Below are 21,808 nucleotides of genomic sequence, written 5' to 3'. Positions count from 1 at the left end.
CCTAATTTTATACAAGCCTGTGGCAACATTCAATGCACTATTAAATACTACTGTCCTACGTTATAATGCATTCATAGGCGTCGATTTCGGGGGGGACAGGGGGACGCGTACCCACCAGATTTTGTCATGAGTCATTTTGTACCCACCACTTTTAACTTCCGCCCATATTAATTTGGCTTTTGGTTCGATTTTTTTGACTGTTTTCAGTGGTTGTGAGGAGCAATATGAGAGAGAAATTTGGTAATCATTGTCTGACCCAACAAAAAACATTATAATATTCATTTTATTTTATTTTCCGTGTTCGCATTTATGAGGGAAAAAACAACGTGTCAGTTCTCGGTTACGGACGTGAGCGCTCTGAAAGCGGCACTAAAAGACTGCTTTAAAACTTTCACAGAGACCTCAAACAGAACAGCTGCCTTTCTTTAAAGTGAATTTCGTTTTGTATTAATTATATCTTAATTTTAATCAATGTTTCATGAACCAATTGCCTGGATTTAATAAATAAGAAGGAAATATAGCAGATAATCACGACATTGGAGGCGCCGGCGAGTGAACTGGAGTTCGTCTCATAAATGAACCGAAACTCAAGTGTATAATGCACACATTCACAGCGTATTTAGACACATTTAGACGCAGTCATAATCATTACTTTTACTGGTTCTTTGTGGCAAGCTTTATGCGTGCGGTCGTGCGCTTGAGTGCGGCTATATTACGTAAGCTCATTATCCTGTAGGCTATATAAGTAATTAAATTAATATAAAGGGGCGATTTGTCCACGAATGACTTAAATGAACAACTAGCCTACTAGTCGACTAGGAAAAAAACTTTTAGTCAGAAGCAGCCCTTATTCCACATATTTTCGAACCAGGCAACAGGACATCTGGGTTGAGCGAGTGACCCTGCGGAAAGAGCGAGCGGAGCGGAATATTCAGAAATGCACTGATCCACTCACAAGCTCTGATCGGAACAAACCTGAACCTCACTGTCTGCTGAACTTGCGCAGAAACATCAAAATATAACCAGCTTTTTTAAATGGTTTTTAAAACTAAACACTATTTTAGCACAAATTATGATCTTATTGGCGATTTTTTAATAATTATTGACAAAATTAGAATATAGTAAAAGTCTCTTTTTTTTTTCTTTTTTCTTTTTTGTTGAAAGTTTTTGGTGGGCCTGTTGAAAAGTGTGCCTGAGCTACAGGACATCGTCTTTCGAAACATAACCTGCGCGAAAGAGAGAAAAAAAATGTATGCGTCATTGTACCCAGCACTTCTGAAAATGCACTTCCGAATGCGTCTCTGTCCCCAGCACATTTCAAACCAAACTGACACCCATGAATGCATTATTGTTAAAAACATATATATAATAAAAATACCCTGAGTATGGCTTACTACGCATCGCCCATATGTCTAAAAATGGACATCCTGTCACTGTCACACAATCATTTATATCAATAGCTATTTTAGTCTGATTGACTCCGGTGGCCAACTAACATTACTATTGCTAATTATAGAATGACCAAATGCAACCAGAAACAAATGCTCAGTCTTGCTTGTGAAAGGTAATTCCCCGAGACCTGTTTTCAATTGTGTGGTGATTTGCACAGCCCCAAGCAGCACACCAAGCAGACATTGTTCTCAATTCCCATTATGAGAGTTATGGGAAAGTTGCCCTCCGCAATATGGCGGTGCCGTTGACGTACGATCCAGCGGCCAATAGTGCGTCTATGTATTTATTATGTCTATGTGATTCACCCCCCACCCCACACAACTCTAGTGTATGATACATGAATAATGAGATTTACCGGCATATTACTTGTTGTTTCCTGATGTTTCTACACTTGTACAATAATGAGGTAGATCCGAGTGAGTGAGACCAAGGGAAGACTTGTGTCGTATCAGGATTGAACAACACTGTAACTTGACTTGTGTGTTGTCCCAGGCGAAGGCTTTCCTGCAGACGGCTGCTGCGCTGTCTCCTCACATGTACGAGCCACACTTTAACTTCGCCACACTCTCTGAGAAGGTACGACTCGCGACTCTTGATGTGTGTTACTCTGTGTGTGTTACTCTGATGTGTGTTACTCTGATGCATTACTGTGATGTGTGTTACTCTGGTGTGTGTTACTCTGATGCATTACTCTGATGTGTGTTACTCTGATGCGTTACTGTGATGTGTGTTACTCTGATGTGTGTTACTCTGATGCATTACTCTGATGTGTGTTACTCTGATGCGTTACTGTGATGTGTGTTACTCTGGTGTGTGTTACTCTGATGCATTACTCTGATGTGTGTTACTCTGATGCGTTACTGTGATGTGTGTTACTCTGGTGTGTGTTACTCTGATGCATTACTCTGATGTGTGTTACTCTGATGCGTTACTGTGATGTGTGTTACTCTGATGTGTGTTACTCTGATGCATTACTCTGATGTGTGTTACTCTGATGCGTTACTGTGATGTGTGTTACTCTGATGTGTGTTACTCTGATGCATTACTCTGATGTGTGTTACTCTGGTGTGTGTTACTCTGATGCATTACTCTGATGTGTGTTACTCTGATGCGTTACTGTGATGTGTGTTACTCTGGTGTGTGTTACTCTGATGCATTACTCTGATGTGTGTTACTCTGATGCATTACTGTGATGTGTGTTACTCTGGTGTGTGTTACTCTGATGCATTACTCTGATGTGTGTTACTCTGATGCGTTACTGTGATGTGTGTTACTCTGATGTGTGTTACTCTGATGCATTACTCTGATGTGTGTTACTCTGATGCGTTACTGTGATGTGTGTTACTCTGGTGTGTGTTACTCTGATGCATTACTCTGATGTGTGTTACTCTGATGCGTTACTGTGATGTGTGTTACTCTGGTGTGTGTTACTCTGATGCATTACTCTGATGTGTGTTACTCTGATGCGTTACTGTGATGTGTGTTACTCTGATGTGTGTTACTCTGATGCATTACTCTGATGTGTGTTACTCTGATGCGTTACTGTGATGTGTGTTACTCTGATGTGTGTTACTCTGATGCATTACTCTGATGTGTGTTACTCTGGTGTGTGTTACTCTGATGCATTACTCTGATGTGTGTTACTCTGATGCGTTACTGTGATGTGTGTTACTCTGGTGTGTGTTACTCTGATGCATTACTCTGATGTGTGTTACTCTGATGCGTTACTGTGATGTGTGTTACTCTGGTGTGTGTTACTCTGATGCATTACTCTGATGTGTGTTACTCTGATGCGTTACTGTGATGTGTGTTACTCTGATGTGTGTTACTCTGATGCATTACTCTGATGTGTGTTACTCTGATGCGTTACTGTGATGTGTGTTACTCTGATGTGTGTTACTCTGATGCATTACTGTGATGTGTGTTACTCTGGTGTGTGTTACTCTGATGCATTACTCTGATGTGTGTTACTCTGATGCGTTACTGTGATGTGTGTTACTCTGGTGTGTGTTACTCTGATGCATTACTCTGATGTGTGTTACTCTGATGCGTTACTGTGATGTGTGTTACTCTGGTGTGTGTTACTCTGATGCATTACTCTGATGTGTGTTACTCTGATGCGTTACTGTGATGTGTGTTACTCTGATGTGTGTTACTCTGATGCATTACTGTGATGTGTGTTACTCTGATGTGTGTTACTCTGATGCGTTACTGTGATGTGTGTTACTCTGATGTGTGTTACTCTGATGCGTTACTGTGATGTGTGTTACTCTGATGTGTGTTACTCTGATGCATTACTGTGATGTGTGTTACTCTGGTGTGTGTTACTCTGATGCATTACTCTGATGTGTGTTACTCTGATGCGTTACTGTGATGTGTGTTACTCTGATGTGTGTTACTCTGATGCGTTACTGTGATGCGTGTTACTCTAATGTGTGTTTCTCTGATGTGTTACTCTATGTGTTACTCTGATGTGTGTTACTGTAATGTGTGTTCCTGTATGTTACTCTGATGCGTGTTACTTTAATGTGTGTTACTGTAATGTGTTACTGTGTGTTACTCTGATGTGTGTTACTCTGATGCGTGTTACTTTAATGTGTGTTACTGTAATGTGTTACTGTGTGTTACTCTGATGCGTGTTACTTTAATGTGTGTTACTCTGATGTGTTACTCTGTGTGTTACTCTGTGTGTTACGCTGATGTGTGTTACTCTGATGTGTGTTACTGTGTGTTACTCTGATGTGTGTTACTGTGTGTTACTCTGATGTGTGTTACTGTGTTACTCTGATGTGTGTTACTGTGTTACTCTGATGTGTGTTACTGTGTTACTCTGATGTGTGTTACTGTGTTACTCTGATGTGTGTTACTGTGTTACTCTGATGTGTTACTCTGTCATTGTTTTATGAGAATATGCCTTCTCCTTTATTTTTTATTATCTTTTAGCTATAATTAAGTATTAGTATGAAGCCATATTTACAATCCTAATGTACAATAGTTCAGAAGTATATTTTCAGCTAAATAAATGTGAGTGTTTAATGCTGTTTGTTTGTGCCTGAAGGTTGGCGATCTCCAGAACAGTTACACGGCCGCTCAGAGGTCTGAGGATGCGTTCCCTGAACATGTGGACACTCAGCAGATCCTGAAGAACCTCAGACTGCACTTTGCCACTCTATAAGAGGACTCAACTCTCATCTCAGCACATCAGTGTTGGGAGATCACACAATGACTTGCACAGACTAGCATGTATATGTATGTTTATCATTTAAAAAAAATTAAATGATTTAAAAAATGTCATTGTTTTGTTAGTACTGCTCTGATACGGCTCCACCTCGCTCCATCACACCAGACTAACCGCTCAAGACCTTGATTTACTGCTTCAGCTCATAATAATAATAATAGTTTAATTTATATATTGTTTCCCAAGCTCAAAGCGTGTTACAATCAACAAACATAAATGCATCCATAACAGGTCAAATGCAATAAACAATACATTATATACACATCAAACACCACAGATAACTGTGAAATCTGAGTCAAATGTATAGTCTGGGGTGTGAAATATATATTTTTATTACATGGCTTGGTTGAATTCTAATGTAGAACGCGGTGTGTTATTTCTTGATATCAGACGCTGCTATAAGTATAACACACCGTTGCCATGAAAAACAGAGCGTTGCTAAGGACACAGGACAGAGCGTTGCTATGGACGCAGGATTCTAACCATAGAGATGGAACGGACTATTTTCTTTAGCGGAAGCAATACAATTGTTTTTAAATCAATAAACTCCTTTTTAAATCAATATTTTGTGTCAAGTTATTGATTTATTTGGTAGGAAGCCATGTAATAAGTGGGATAATGTAGAGCGAGGTGGTTGTTATAGCGAATACAACCCCGACAGGCTGATCAGGACCCTGACGCGAAGCGGAGGACTGTATCCCTTACACACAGTCCAGCGAACCACAAACTTCTCGAACTCCCCTTTCTCCAACCCCGGCCAGGCATAACTGCGCAGGCTCGTTCTTTAGAAGAACAGCCCATTCCTTAAAGCCCCACACAACCAGAACACATGAAAGAAAATCTAGATCAGGGGTCGGCAACCTTTTTGATATGAAGTGCCCTTTTCAAAATGTCTTGTCTATTAGTGTGCCATGTTAACATTAAGTTTAATTATGACATCACATCAAAAGTTTAATATCCAGGGAATCTGTAGTTTTATTCCATTGCAACATTTGATAACATTTAGTTCCCATAACCAGGACATTGTAAATATAAACGGAGTATGATACAAGGCTGCCATACTTATAAAAATATCAACATCTGAGTTGAAATCATTAACCTTACCAACATTACACCTTTTTTACACCTTCATTTCTTTTTTAACATCTTAAATTTCACTCAGTTATAATGGCAGTAAATGTCAAAACAGGAGAATTAAAAGTAACAGACATATGAGAACTATACAATAATGCTGTGTATTTTTTTTTTTTTTTACATGTATATGCAGTTCCCATTTTGCATACTGCTTGCATATTACCTCATTTCAAAAAGGTTGCATGGCAGCAAATGTCACAAAGGGAGAATTAAGTGTAACAAACACTATATACAAGAATGCTACCATGAAAACATCCACATCTGACATGAAAAAAGAGACTGGGACAGAGCCCTTGTATGTAAAGTCATGTGTGCTACATTAAACAGATGCTTACCAGTCAATGTGAACCCTGGCCCTGCTTTTCTTTGCTGAGCTCCATAATTTGGGGTTCGTATTTAGTCACTTTAAGTTGCACACAAGCTTCGGAGTGGTCAGTTGTCAAACGACTGCGGGAGGGGCTGAGCACGCTCTTCATATGTGAGAATATCTGCTCACAGATATATGTTGATCCGAAGACTGTCAGCAAAGCCAATGCAATCTTCCTGAGACAGCAAAACTTATCTGGTACAGATATCCAGCAGGTGAAGATGCAAGTCCCGTGATCATGCCTTGCGGCTGTTTCCAGCTGTTTCCGTAGCTCTGCAAACTTTGTCACCCACAGTGTTGAAGTCTTCAGCTCAATCAGCTCCATTTCCACGTTCTGTATATCCAGCCAATCCATCAGAGCTAAATCCAGTTCATGTCCATCAAAGCTATCGGGTTTAATCAAGAATGAAAACATGGGCCCATACTTCTGAAATTCCCGAAATCTTGTTGTAAACTCCGACTCAAGCCCGCTGATGTATTTGCATATTTCAGCGGTGCTGATGCTGTGCTCCGTGGACAGCTCCCTTAAGTGTCTGAAGTAGCGGAAAGTGGAGGTGGCAATGTCGCTTGAAAAAATTGTCAGCTTTCCAACAAAAGCAGCCCATGTGTCATACATGTCCAAAACGGTTTGCCCTGCACCTTGCAGGCGGAGATTTAGCTCGTTGAGGTGTCCCGTAATGTCCGTGAGAAACATAAGTTTCACAACCCATTCCTCGTCCTGCAGTTCGGGGTAGTCTTGGCCTTTTTCAGCCAGGAAGGTCTTTATAGCATCAAAGCAGCTGACAAACCGCTCCAAAACTTTCCCGCAGCTTAGCCACCTGACTGCTGTGTGGAGAGGGATATCTTTATATGCGCAGTTCATTTCCTCGAGCAGAGATGTGAACTGTCGGTGTGTTAGAGCAGATCGCTTAACTATGAAGTTAACAACTTTCACCACTGTAGCCATAACCTCATTAAGATCTGAATTTGACATTTTTGCACAAAGATTTTCTTGGTGTATTATGCAGTGAAGTTTCATAATGGGGTGACCAACTTGTTCCTCGATTAATGTGACTGCTCCCCGCTGTTTCCCGACCATGGCGGGGGCGCCATCTGTTGTCACTGCAAAAATCTTGCTAATGTCAATCCCTCGCTCCTCAAAATGATCCAGAAAAACTCTGGCTATGTCCTCACCTTTTGTTGTTTCAGGCATTGGCTTTAAGCAACATAGTTCCTCTCTTACAGTCACATCACTGTATCTTGTCACGACTGCCAAACGTGGTATGTCATTTACATCCACACTCTCATCAAGTGCAACGCTAAATACCACGGCTTCTTTCAAACCGCCTGTCTGCTGCGCTCTAACGTTTTCAGCCATTTCTTCGATGCGTCGTTCAACACTTCTGGCAGATATGGGAATGTCTTTTATTCTTGATTTTATTGTCTCTTTGTTTGGTAAGCCATAGAACAAAACATCTGAGCTACAGATGAAAGCCTCCTTTATATATTCGCCATCAGTGAATGGCTTTCCCCATTTTGCAATGCAATTAGCAATGTGATAGCTTGCTTCGGTAGCATGATCTTTGGCCGTGGCGAAGACTTTAAGTGTGTTAGCTTGCTTCCCATACCTGGACACAGCACGTTTGATCAATTCAGCCTTGTCTGCCACATCCTTGAATGATTTCTCATGTTTGGTCTCAAAGTGGCGTTTAACACTCGATGTTCGGCAAACAACATTTTCGAGACATAATGTGCACACAGCACGGTCCTTCTGAAACACAAATCCCCACTCGTCTGTCCATGAGGGCTGGAATGCCCGAACATTAACTTTAGTTTTCTTAGCTAGCGGGCCTGCCATTGCCGACATACCGCTATCAAGCCCGCTCTGCCAGCAGCGTTACTATAGTAACGCGTCAGCCTACTAGCCAATCAGAGCAGAGACAGAGTAGGGTGGGTCTCATAGATACACAGGTTGCGCAACTGTGAACGTTGTCATTTGGCATTGCGGATGAGAGAGTGCTTCAGCATTTCAACCATGATTTCAACATCAATAACTCTTGAACACATATTGCCATCGTGCCATTGGTTAAGGTACCACGTGCCCATGGTGGCACGCGTGCCTAAGGTTGCTGACGCCTGATCTAGATCATATTGAAGATAAACAGTCTTTCAGAGACTTGCTACACTGCTCCCCCTTTACAAAGTTCCTCAACCTCGAGGGAACAAACAAAGTCCCTGAACCGTCTCGGCGGCCTTCTGACACGCTGAAGCCACAGTTGCCCTTCCTGTGTAACTGAAACCGGGCTATATGAATGCGAGGTTTGCAGCTCAAGAACTGGTGTGGCTGTACGTGGGTCTGCCAGGGGACTGGAAGTGCTCGACTAGGGTCCTGGTCCACCCTCCGGGATAGGCACAACTGTGGAGGAGGCCGGTGTTTGGGCTGCAGCGGCACTTCCTCTATAAGGTGCCAATCTGTCTCTGTACACAGCCACCTTCCTACCCCTCGGAGGCAACTGAACTCGGTAAACCACTTCTCCGATTCTCTCCAGAACACTGCACGGCTCAACCCACTTGGAGTCCAGTTTAGGGCACCTGCCCTTCTTTCTCTGAGGGCTGTACACCCACACTAGCTCTCCCGCTGTGAAATGCCGCCCTATTGCTGTCAGGTCATAATTTTGCTTTTGCCGGGTCCCCGCTTTTAACAGCTTCTTCCTTACAAAATTATGAGCGGCTTCCAATGAGTCCTGAAGCTTCCTAGCATACTCAGGGCCTGGGGGCACAGCAGGCACATCAGGTGGCCTCCCAAAAGCCATTTCCCCAGGTGATCTGATCTCCCGCCCCAACTTCAAAAGGGCGGGTGTGCAAGAGGTTGAGTCCTGCACATCGGATCGGCACGCCATTAGGATAAATGGCAAGTGCGTATCCCAATCTCGCTGATGCTTGGCAGACACAATGACCAGCTGTTCCGCCAGTGTTCTGTTAAACCTCTCAACGAGGCCATCACTTTGGGGATGCAAAGGGGTGGTCCTTGTTTTGTAAAACCCTAATTTTTCACACATCACTGAGAAGAGACGCGACTCAAAATTCCGGCCTTGGGTCCATGGGACTGTTTCTGGGGGATGAGTCTGAGGGAAGAACAGGAGACAATGGTAAGGAGAATGCAGAAGACAAAAGGTAGGTAAAATAAAAAGTGAACCCCCAGAAACAGTCCCACAGACCCAGCCCCAAACCCCATCTCTGCAATAATAATTAATAAAGGCTGGTTTAAAGTACTTCTTCCTGCCTCTATGTATTAATGCTCGTGGGTAGCCGTAATGGGTTCCATTCAGACCTTAACATTAAGTATTTTACTGTTATGTGTCAACAAGATTCAACAAGACATTTTCTCCTGGCTATACCCAATGTTTAGATCTGTTGTGGTATTTATGCAAATTAGCACATACGTAATTAGATTATGCACCGTTTGTCCATGTTAACAAACAATTAAAAAAAACTTGTAAATACATTTTTTGTTTGTCTTGATGTAAGTAATCAACTCAGTAATTTTCATGGTGATATCTAAAGGTTAACACGTTTACCCTATTCACGTGAGAAGAAGAATGCATAGGCGTATAAATAGACTATATTTGGGTCTTTTTCTAAACTTCCCCCTAATGTGATTCTTCAGGGCTTTTCTTTCCTTACTCAGGACATATTGAGGATACAAAATCAGTTGAGTTTGCTTCTGTTGCAATTTGTTCAACCTTTTTTCATAAAATGACTGGACTATGAGCAGACATGAGAAAATTTAGCAAAGAAACGAATGAGATGACAAATGAAAGGAATAAATAACTGTTATGCAAGCAGTTACAAACATTTTTTTTCTCATTGCGCTTCCAAAAAAAAAGGAAAAAGCATTAACGTGAAATCAATTACTCATCATTAAAGTCATTTTGGCTTCATACTTTTGGCATAAAGTTATTAAATGTTTGTCATACCTGACCAGAAGATGTTCACATAAATGTCACATTAGACAAGAAAGTTGTAGGTTGTGTTTGAATAATTACGTATCCACTTATTTAGCTGAGGTAAACGCAATTCTCACGTATGGATTGCTCGAGGAAGAATGAGAGACGGCCCAATGGGTCAGTTGAAATTTAAAAGGCTGATTGGTGCTTCAGGGCAGTGACGAGTACATGTGTCGTCCAGTGGTTGTCCAGACACCCTAGGCACAACCTTAAGCAATACGCCTTATTCAGCCTGCCGCCATTTTGATTCCAGAACGAGGCTGTGAGGGATAGAGCGTTCATATGGCATACTGTTGTGTACCGGGATGCCGGTCATTCAGCCATCAAAATAAAGAAAATACATAATTTCACAAATTTCCACAGGACGAAGAACTTCGGAAAACATGGACTGTTAAAATTCGACGCGACATTGGACCTAATTTTCAGGTAAGAGTACTGCATTGTTTATATAATATCAGTTCTGGATATTAGCCTGTTGGCTAATCACTAATTTCTATGTATTAAGCAAGTTTACCTTCCTGTAAACACTAATAAATTGCTAGTTGCTACAGCATGATATTTTACAACAACAACTAAGTGCTAATATATCCTATTCGTTTAGATTACAAAGAACACAAGAGTGTGTTCCAAACACTTTCCTCCGGAACAAGAACATTGACTGGGATCAGGGGCCCGTTCTTCGTACGTCGCTAACTCAGTTAGCTGGATTTGATTGTTGGTGATTTGGCATGATCTTGGATTGTTTGGTTCTTCGAAGCTCATCCTGGACTTGCTGTCATAGCAACAGGTGCGCAAGCTTAAACCTGCTCGGGAGCTTATTTCATGTAAACAGGATTAGATCCCGGCTTCATAAGCGGAGCTGATACGGGAAGTCCAGCGCAGCGCGATAGTGCACTTTCTGAGATGTATATTTTTTCTCGTGACTCGTGAGATTGTCGTTTACATTATTAAATTGTTGGAAACGCACATTTATTTTAGACTTGTCGGAGTCGGGCTTTAACTACAGCACAAACTGTTTGCATTGCCCTAAGATTATTTGCGAGTGGCTCTTTCCTTTACACTACTGGAGATGCGGAGAACCTGATGGAAAGTGCTGTCTGTCGTGTCATTCGGAGTTTACCTGGCGCTTTTAGGTTTAAAAAACAGTTTTAGGTTTTTTGTGGCATTTCCAAGCCACTGAAGACCCAGGGCCCTATTTTAACAATCTGAAACGCAAGTGTCAAAGCGCAAGTAACTTTGTGGGCGGGTCTTGGCGCTGTTACTATTTTCCCGGCGGGATAAATGACTCTTGCTCCTGGCGCAAATCTAAAAGGGGTTGGTCTGAAGTAGCTTCATTATTCATAGGTGTGGTTTGGACATAATGTGAAATAAACCAATCAGAGCGTCATCTCACATTCCCTTTAAGAGCAGGCGCGCTTGTTCTAAAGCGGATTCCTATTATAACGGCGGATTTGCCAGGCGCACGACAGGAGCGGTTCACAGCCGAGGAGACCGACGTTCCCGTCAGGGCGGTTGGGGATGGAGAAACACACCCAAATTAACTTCGGTTAAACAGGCGTATGATAATTTGGGTAAATGTGTAAGCTAGATGTATGCTTTTATAATAAAATGTCTATCTATCTATCTATCTATCTATCTATCGTAATAATGTATGATTTGCAAAAATGAAAACTGCTGCTTCTGTGTAGATGAGAGAATCAAAGTGTATGAGCGTTGTGCACACGCTACATTGATTAAGGCCAAGCATGCGCCCTTAAAATAGCATATGAATAACATGCGCAACACGCCACTGACTTTAAACTGTTTTTTTCGGTTAGTGGCGCAATTGTTTTCTAAACCTGTAAAATAGCATGAAGGAACGTTTGCGCCGGAACACGCCTCCTCTTTTCCGGGGAGCGCAAGTTCATTCCCTAGTTTAGCGACGTGCTTCTGTGGAGGGAAAAGCGCGCTTTGCGCGGGTGCAAAATAGGAATGATACATGCGTCGGTGTACAAAGTCAATTGCGCTGGGTGCAAGATAGGGCCCCCAATGTTGTAAAGCAGTTTTTTTTTTTTTTTTTTTTTTTAGGCTATCATAATTTTTTATGAAGATCATGCAATCATGACCATGCCGATTACAGTATATGTCACTCAGGCTTCACTAACGTGATTGGTACCATAGACTATAGGCTAGACCATAGACTGCCATCAAGGCCTCAATGAAGGGGATTATGTGAACAGAAAGGGGGTTCACAATGTAAATGTGCAGCCCAGTTGATTATGACATGTTCCTGCAGACAGGTGTTTTATGACCCCATTCCCTGACCCAAACTAGTTACAATGCAGCTCTAGCCAGGACAAGGGCACACAATGAAATGAGCTTTGGCTAAAGGGAAGATGTCAGTGTCTGATAAGTCTGAGGGTTGCACACCTGACAGGGCCTGGGACATTACTGCATGTGCCATATTACACAACATTGGCAAAAAACACACTTTTCATTAAATGTTTAATAAAAGACAAATATGCTTAGTTCCTTGAGTTTTATTTCAGTTGTTCTTTGTAAAGAAAAGCCAGTGGTCAAGTGATATTAGACACATGCCTCATGCAACAAATAAAAAGGATAAGTTGGCTATCCACTGCCCACCTGTAGGCCTATGTCTCCTCTGTCTGTGCAGACTCTTCTGTAGGCCTTTCTGTAGATGTGGAATCCTGCAACTTATATTGCAGCCATAAAGCATACAAGTATAAATTAAGTAAAGTTATTTATGCACTTGCAGGTAGGCTAGTTCCTCCATATGACAGTTATCTGAGAGGGTTTATTCACTGTCCAGTGCAATGGAAACAAATGGACATTACAAAGTCTTATACTTTCTTTCCTTTGGAAAGTTAGGAAATGTCCACTTACTGCACATATTTCAGCTCCACTTTCTTGGGAACAGATACAAGTGTTAATATTTTTACATTAACATAAGTTTATCAGTTTTCACTTTCACAAGTCAAAGCAATTCATCATTACTCAAGATTTAACAGTTGAAATGACTATACGGCCTTAATTTAATGCAGCAAAAATTATTTTACAGTGTAGGCTACTAAGATCTTTTCTTCTTTTCTTTTCTCAGCCTTTTTCTTGGTTGCTTTTATAATCAGACAACCATTTATTTAACAGTGCCTTTTATAAAAGAGACTATATAACTAAAAATTACCATTATGTAGAATATTTTTGTACTTCACTTTTATTAGTTCCCATGTTCTAGTGTGGTGACTCTGACATTACAATGAACAAAGTAATTGTGCAATTATTAAAATACAAAAATATAGGCTAATAAGTGATAAAACATCTAACATGGCCACTTCTAACGGATTTAAATTGTCTGCCTCTCTTTGCCAGCCCTCTCTCCTGGCTTTTGCAGACTTTGAGGTGTTCCCTGGCGTTTTAATTAAACATTAAAATTCCGAATAAACTTCGACTATTAGTTCTTGCTCTGCTGAGGAGAAAAACTGAGCGCGCTCTGGCCACGCTGAGCAGCCAATAGCAGCGCTGCTGATCAATGTTTCTACTATCGATACATATCCCCTTTTAAACCAGCGCATCAACGCGCAATTATCTTAGATGACTCAATCCAGCGATACTAATCATATCCGGGCCGGCAAGTGTGTTCGAAGAACCGAGTTAGCCAGATCATGATTAGCACGATATCATCTTGGATGTCTCATTTGATCTCGGATGTTTTAAGCAACGTACGAAGAACGAGCCCCAGGAAGCTAAAAGAAGGTTCAGTCCCGTCAGTGTTTATCTGGGCTCGACAATCGTGTGAAAGGACGTCCATGCAGTCGTAAGTAGATAAGATATGTTTTACAAAATATATTATATAGCAAACGTTTCATAATTTGTGAAGAGTATTTAGCTACAATCGTCAATGCCGTTCAACGTTCATGCCTTTTATTGAATTAAGATACACATTTTACCATAAACATAGGACCAAGTTTAGGGGCCCGTTTTTCGTACGTCGCTAACTCAGTTAGCTGGATTTGATTGTTGGCGATTTGGTATGATCTTGGATTGTTTGGTTCTTCGACGCTCATCCTGGACTTGCTGTCATAGCAACAGGTGCGCAAGCTTAAACCTGCTCGGGAGCTTATTTCATGTAAACAGGATTAGATCCCGGCTTCATAAGCGGAGCTGATACGGGAAGTCCAGGGGCCCGTTCTTCGTACGTCGCTAACTCACTTAGCTGGATTTGATTGTTGGTGATTTGGCATGATCTTGGATTGTTTGGTTCTTTGACGCTCATCCTGGGGCCTGTACCATGAAGCCGGATTAGGTGGCTAGCCGGCTATGTTTCAGCTTAGTTTCCGCCAACCCTGGGTTTTAGGTACTATGAAAGTAGCTCGGCTTAAATCGGTGTTCGTTGCCATGGTATCTTACGCTGCACGGCTAACCTGCTCCGGGGCAGGTTATGATCTGGATTCGAGATCTCAGACTGAAGTTTGACCAATCAGCTGAGAGCAAAGAAACATGCGTAACTTATTCCAAGTGTTTGTTGCAATGACTTCACCTTTTCTTCCAAATCCGGTGGACATCTCAGCGCAAATTGTTAGACGAGCACTTTGTAAAGAAAGAGTTTTTAGCCTGACAAAATCCCCTTGCCTTTCCTGATAGTTACTTGTATGAAAGATAAAGCTTTTCCGCGGAAGGAATGTCTTATTTTGCGAACTTCTTGAGCCGCACATAAATAATTTAACACGTCGAATTCATGCACTTACTGTACCGCAAATGGTATTGCGTTTGTGTTTTTTTGCAAGTGGTAGGCTACATACTTGCACGGTGGGTGATGCACAGAAGCTGGGGGAAAACACGGTTTGTCGAACCATTCGCAAGGTGGTCCTTGCTCTGCAGGAGTACATGAATAGTTTCATTAATATTGTTCCCCGGACATTTATCGACTATGTCCATAAAAGAGGGCTTTTATAAAATTGCCGGTAAGATATATTGATAGGGTGACATCACATGAACACTTTTTTTTTTTTATTATTTTTAAATGCACATTTCACAAATGTACTATACAATATAATACATGTTAAGAATTATTTTAAATCTTTATTATTATTCTGTTAATCTTATGATAGGATTCCCTATAGTCTATTGCTCCAGTCTCCACTGCTCTAAGAGAACATGAGGCAGATGTTAATAGGAAATCCTATCACTTCAGGTAGAGATGATGTGAATTTGTGAGATGATTATTTTCTGTGAGATGAATCTTTAAATTAGTAACATTACCAGATATAAAAATGATCTACTAAACATTTCATCTGCTGATGACTTGTGGTCATGAACGTATGATCACAAGTTTGGATGCTAAATGGCCTGGCTCCAGTGCTTGACTCACGAATTTTCCATGAGTCTGTGTTGTGTCAGCACTTTGAGGAAAGCAAGTTAAATTTGTTACAGTACAAAACAGTTAATTTGAACTGAGATAGAAAAACCTACACAATAACCCCCTGACCTCAGACAGGGCCACAGCACCGCTTCAGTGTGGCCCTCAGTAAAACCAGAGTGAAGATCGAGATGACCTTTGGCCTCCTAAAGGCACGTTTCAACTGTGTTCAGCCCTTAAGAGTCACCAGAGCGGGCATCAGAGATAGTGGCTGCATGCATGTGCCATTCTGCACATTATAGCCACCAGTAGAACAGAGCGAGAACCACCACAAAACCAGCTTCTCCCCGATGAAACTGACCCGAACACACTTGACCACTCAGCTGGTGCAGATGTAGATGCAATCACCATACAATATTACACTAAATAAAAGCACAATGAAACTGCAGATAAGTCTCAAACTGTTTTATTGGTTTTGTGGGATGGGAGGGAGAAAGAGAGCAAGAGAAAGTTGCATTAATAAATATTAATACTAAAGTGTTACTTGGTTAAATAAGTTCACATACTGAGATCAGTTTAATCCAGCTGTTTGATCTCCATTTTATTTTTTTCTCAGCTCACAGTCAGCTCCTAGTGAACAGTCTAGTTCAAGACTCCTTTAGTGTGCAGTCTAGTTCAAGACTCCTTTAGTGAGCAGTCTAGTTCAAGTCTCCTTTAGTGAACAGTCTAGTCCAAGACTCCTTTAGTGTGCAGTCTAGTGCAAGACTCCTTTAGTGTGCAGTCTAGTTCAAGTCTCCTTTAGTGTGCAGTCTAGTTCAAGTCTCCTTTAGTGAAGTCTAGTTCAAGACTCCTTTAGTGTGCAGTCTAGTTCAAGACTCCTTTAGTGAACAGTCTAGTTCAAGTCTCCTTTAGTGTGCAGTCTAGTTCAAGTCTCCTTTAGTGTGCAGTCTAGTTCAAGTCTCCTTTAGTGAACAGTCTAGTTCAAGTCTCCTTTAGTGTGCAGTCTAGTTCAAGTCTCCTTTAGTGTGCAGTCTAGTTCAAGACTCCTTTAGTGAACAGTCTAGTTCAAGTCTCCTTTAGTGTGCAGTCTAGTTCAAGTCTCCTTTAGTGTGCAGTCTAGTTCAAGTCTCCTTTAGTGTGTAGTCTAGTTCAAGTCTCCTTTAGTGTGCAGTCTAGTTCAAGTCTCCTTTAGTGTGCAGTCTAGTTCAAGTCTCCTTTAGTGTGCAGTCTAGTTCAAGTCTCCTTTAGTGTGTAGTCTAGTTCAAGTCTCCTTTAGTGTGCAGTCTAGTTCAAGTCTCCTTTAGTGTGTAGTCTAGTTCAAGTCTCCTTTAGTGTGCAGTCTAGTTCAAGTCTCCTTTAGTGTGCAGTCTAGTTCAAGTCTCCTTTAGTGTGCAGTCTAGTTCAAGTCTCCTTTAGTGTGTAGTCTAGTTCAAGTCTCCTTTAGTGTGCAGTCTAGTTCAAGTCTCCTTTAGTGTGCAGTCTAGTTCAAGTCTCCTTTAGTGTGCAGTCTAGTTCAAGTCTCCTTTAGTGTGCAGTCTAGTTCAAGTCTCCTTTAGTGTGCAGTCTAGTTCAAGTCTCCTTTAGTGTGCAGTCTAGTTCAAGTCTCCTTTAGTGAACAGTCTAGTTCAAGTCTCCTTTAGTGTGCAGTCTAGTTCAAGTCTCCTTTAGTGTGCAGTCTAGTTCAAGTCTCCTTAGTCTCCTTTAGTGTGCAGTCTAGTTCAAGTCTCCTTTAGTGTGCAGTCTAGTTCAAGTCTCCTTTAGTGTGCAGTCTAGTTCAAGTCTCCTTTAGTGTGCAGTCTAGTTCAAGTCTCCTTTAGTGTGCAGTCTAGTTCAAGTCTCCTTTAGTGTGCAGTCTAGTTCAAGTCTCCTTTAGTGAACAGTCTAGTCCAAGACTCCTTTAGTGTGCAGTCTAGTTCAAGTCTCCTTTAGTGTGCAGTCTAGTTCAAGTCTCCTTTAGTGTGCAGTCTAGTTCAAGTCTCCTTTAGTGTGCAGTCTAGTTCAAGTCTCCTTTAGTGTGCAGTCTAGTTCGAGTCTCCTTTAGTGTGCAGTCTAGTTCGAGTCTCCTTTAGTGTGCAGTCTAGTTCGAGACTCCTTTAGTGTGCAGTCTAGTTCAAGTCTCCTTTAGTGAGCAGTCTAGTTCAAGTCTCCTTTAGTGTGCAGTCTAGTTCAAGTCTCCTTTAGTGTGCAGTCTAGTTCAAGTCTCCTTTAGTGTGCAGTCTAGTTCAAGTCTCCTTTAGTGTGCAGTCTAGTTCAAGTCTCCTTTAGTGTGCAGTCTAGTTCAAGTCTCCTTTAGTGTGCAGTCTAGTTCAAGTCTCCTTTAGTGAGCAGTCTAGTTCAAGTCTCCTTTAGTGTGCAGTCTAGTTCAAGTCTCCTTTAGTGTGCAGTCTAGTTCAAGTCTCCTTTAGTGTGCAGTCTAGTTCAAGTCTCCTTTAGTGTGCAGTCTAGTTCAAGTCTCCTTTAGTGTGCAGTCTAGTTCAAGTCTCCTTTAGTGTGCAGTCTAGTTCAAGTCTCCTTTAGTGTGTAGTCTAGTTCAAGTCTCCTTTAGTGTGCAGTCTAGTTCAAGTCTCCTTTAGTGTGTAGTCTAGTTCAAGTCTCCTTTAGTGTGCAGTCTAGTTCAAGTCTCCTTTAGTGTGCAGTCTAGTTCAAGTCTCCTTTAGTGTGCAGTCTAGTTCAAGTCTCCTTTAGTGTGTAGTCTAGTTCAAGTCTCCTTTAGTGTGCAGTCTAGTTCAAGTCTCCTTTAGTGTGCAGTCTAGTTCAAGTCTCCTTTAGTGTGCAGTCTAGTTCAAGTCTCCTTTAGTGTGCAGTCTAGTTCAAGTCTCCTTTAGTGTGCAGTCTAGTTCAAGTCTCCTTTAGTGTGCAGTCTAGTTCAAGTCTCCTTTAGTGAACAGTCTAGTTCAAGTCTCCTTTAGTGTGCAGTCTAGTTCAAGTCTCCTTTAGTGTGCAGTCTAGTTCAAGTCTCCTTAGTCTCCTTTAGTGTGCAGTCTAGTTCAAGTCTCCTTTAGTGTGCAGTCTAGTTCAAGTCTCCTTTAGTGTGCAGTCTAGTTCAAGTCTCCTTTAGTGTGCAGTCTAGTTCAAGTCTCCTTTAGTGTGCAGTCTAGTTCAAGTCTCCTTTAGTGAACAGTCTAGTCCAAGACTCCTTTAGTGTGCAGTCTAGTTCAAGTCTCCTTTAGTGTGCAGTCTAGTTCAAGTCTCCTTTAGTGTGCAGTCTAGTTCAAGTCTCCTTTAGTGTGCAGTCTAGTTCAAGTCTCCTTTAGTGTGCAGTCTAGTTCAAGTCTCCTTTAGTGTGCAGTCTAGTTCAAGTCTCCTTTAGTGTGCAGTCTAGTTCTAGTCTCCTTTAGTGTGCAGTCTAGTTCGAGACTCCTTTAGTGTGCAGTCTAGTTCAAGTCTCCTTTAGTGAGCAGTCTAGTTCAAGTCTCCTTTAGTGTGCAGTCTAGTTCAAGTCTCCTTTAGTGTGCAGTCTAGTTCAAGTCTCCTTTAGTGTGCAGTCTAGTTCAAGTCTCCTTTAGTGTGCAGTCTAGTTCAAGTCTCCTTTAGTGTGCAGTCTAGTTCAAGTCTCCTTTAGTGTGCAGTCTAGTTCAAGTCTCCTTTAGTGAACAGTCTAGTTCAAGTCTCCTTTAGTGTGCAGTCTAGTTCAAGTCTCCTTTAGTGTGCAGTCTAGTTCAAGTCTCCTTTAGTGTGCAGTCTAGTTCAAGTCTCCTTTAGTGTGCAGTCTAGTTCAAGACTCCTTTAGTGTGCAGTCTAGTTCAAGACTCATTTTGTACAGGGCCCTGACTGAGTCTGTTTCCACCTGAAACATAATTCCACCACAAACATGATCATTACAAGTTTTCTGGAGGCTCATCAAATCACAAAAAGTTCCTTGACTTCCTACAAACACAGGACTGACTGTAATTTATGTCAAGGGTTTTAAATCCTTGTTCACATTTCTTCTGAAGGCCATTGAGGTAGAGGCCTGTTTCTGGGGCAGGTTGTGAAAAATCCTACAATAAAAGAGATGTGTAAGGGCCAGTCCCTTTTTATGCCACACATTCAAATGTTTGCCATAGTAAAAGCCCAGTGCATTCACATCAGCAGCTGTCTGAGAACACACAGACAGAGTGTCTTCATTTCCTCCACCCTAATAAATAAAAATAGGCCAATGTAAAGCATAACTGTTGTAAAGCAGGTTATGTTTCTGGTGTTCTGTCTGCTGCATACTGACCTCTGTGTGGGAGACTGTGTGTGTGTGTGTGCTGGCTTCAACAGGGACACTGTATTTCCCTCTACTGCAGAACATACAGTCAGCCATATTTACAACTTAAAAGTAGTAATGTATTGCACACGTACCCAGTGTTACTTACTTAGAGGAGCCAGCACCAGGGTCAGATTGTACAGCACCTGTAATCACATCCATAATCGGCCGCCCCTTATTGCCTACTCAGAGCCAACTCCTCCGCCAGTGTATTCTGGTTTTCTGAATTTAACTCTTTATTTCTGTTTGCTGCAAACAAGTGTTTGTGATCAACTAATAGTCGAAGTTTATTCGGAATTTTAATGTTTAATCAAAACGCCAGGGAACACCTCAAAGTCTGCAAAAGCCAGGAGAGAGGGCTGGCAAAGAGAGGCAGACAATTTAAATCCGTTAGAAGTGGCCATGTTAGATGTTTTTATCACATATTAGCCTATATGTTTGTATTTTAATAATTGCAAAATTACTTTGTTCATTGTAATGTCAGAGTCACCACACTAGAACATGGGAACAAATAAAAGTGAAGTACAAAAATATTCTACATAATGGTAATTTTTAGTTATATTATAGTCTCTTTTATAAAAGGCACTGTTAAATAAATGGTTGTCTGATTATAAAAGCAACCAAGAAAAAGGCTGAGAAAAGAAAAGATCTTAGTAGCCTACACTGTAAAATAATGTTTGCTGCATTAAATTAAGGCCATATAGTCATTTCAACTGTTAAATCTTGAGTAATGATGAATTGCTTTGACTTGTGAAAGTGAAAACTGATAAACTTATGTTAATGTAAAAATATTAACACTTGTATCTGTTCCCAAGAAAGTGGAGCTGAAATATGTGCAGTAAGTGGACATTTTCTAACTTTCCAAAGGAAAGAAAGTATAAGACTTTGTAATGTCCATTTGTTTCCATTGCACTGGACAGTGAATAAACCCTCTCAGATAACTGTCATATGGAGGAACTAGCCTACCTGCAAGTGCATAAATAACTTTACTTCATTTATACTTGTATGCTTTATGGCTGCAATATAAGTTGCAGGATTCCACATCTACAGAAAGGCCTACAGAAGAGTCTGCACAGACAGAGGAGACATAGGCCTACAGGTGGGCAGTGGATAGCCAACTTATCCTTTTTATTTGTTGCATGAGGCATGTGTCTAATATCACTTGTTGCAGGTACTTGACCACTGGCTTTTCTTTACAAAGAACAACTGAAATAAAACTCAAGGAACTAAGCATATTTGTCTTTTATTAAACATTTAAAGGCAGGGTAGGTAGGATTTATTAAAAATTAAAGATCCAAATTTGTTAAAACTTTCTATATATATCAATACATAATTAAAATGTAAGAACTCTGAAAAAAAGAGTATAAAAATCAAGTGACTCTAGACCGTTTAATCTGTATTAAACACAGCTCATTATTTCGATTCGGGACGAATCAAAGGATTGGCTTAGGCGACTGTCACTCTCTCGCAACCATGGCAACCACCCTTTTGCCACACAGCACCTGCCCACTTGCGCGCGACCGTTTGATTTGAGGAGTGCGAGAGGCACGGAACCTGATCACACCTCCGTCCAGTAAATGGCGGTAATGCACTATGTTTGCAAGCTGCCAATAAAATCTATCGAAGAAGAAGAAGAAGGCACTGAACCTAGGAATACCAAAACAATGGCAGAGAAAGAGCAATCTAAATTTACAGTACCGGCATATGGAGTTAGTGAAGGCAAACCAGGCAAAAAAATGCCCCTTCCCCTCCGCTTGTCTCAGGTAAATAATGCGTCCTCTAGCTCAGTGATTCCCAACCCCCGGTCCCCGGACCGGTGCCGGTCCGTGGACCCGTTAGTACCGGGCCTTGAAATATTCCCAGAATAATGTTTCTTTTTTCTTTTTTTTAATAATAATAATAATAGTCTTTTTTAAATGCTTTTTTAAGTGCTATGACGTCATGTTATTTAATCCAAAACCTAAACAATAAATAGATTAAAATGTGTTTCTTTGAGCGCCTTGCGATTGCTTAGCAACGCGTCATATCTGAACGGTGCAAAAAAGCG

General features: G+C 41.3%; 2 protein-coding genes across 2 annotated transcripts in view; one reads left to right on the top strand and one right to left on the bottom strand.

Moving 5' to 3' along the window:
* Positions 1-5,250, top strand: part of ttc8 (tetratricopeptide repeat domain 8) — a 69,325-nt gene extending 64,075 nt beyond the window's left edge. Inside the window, exons 14-15 of the mRNA XM_084393618.1 lie at positions 1,945-2,028; positions 4,511-5,250. Coding sequence (XP_084249744.1) covers positions 1,945-2,028; positions 4,511-4,627 — 201 coding nt within the window. The 3' untranslated portion in view covers positions 4,628-5,250. The remainder of the gene's footprint in view (positions 1-1,944; positions 2,029-4,510) is intronic.
* Positions 5,251-6,162: 912 nt separating this feature from the next.
* LOC311281011 (general transcription factor II-I repeat domain-containing protein 2-like) lies at positions 6,163-8,037 on the bottom strand (the record flags this gene model as incomplete). The annotated part of the gene is made up of 1 exon (XM_084393633.1): positions 6,163-8,037. One exon carries the CDS (start codon positions 8,035-8,037, stop codon positions 6,163-6,165), a length of 1,875 nt encoding a protein of 624 aa, XP_084249759.1.
* Positions 8,038-21,808: the final 13,771 nt, after the last annotated feature.

The sequence above is a fragment of the Rutilus rutilus genome (assembly GCF_951802725.1).
Source record: "Rutilus rutilus genome assembly, chromosome: 21".
In the NCBI taxonomy this organism is placed as follows: domain Eukaryota; kingdom Metazoa; phylum Chordata; class Actinopteri; order Cypriniformes; family Leuciscidae; genus Rutilus; species Rutilus rutilus.
Note: the sequence above shows the minus strand (reverse complement) of the source record. Positions and strands in the feature narration are given on the sequence as shown.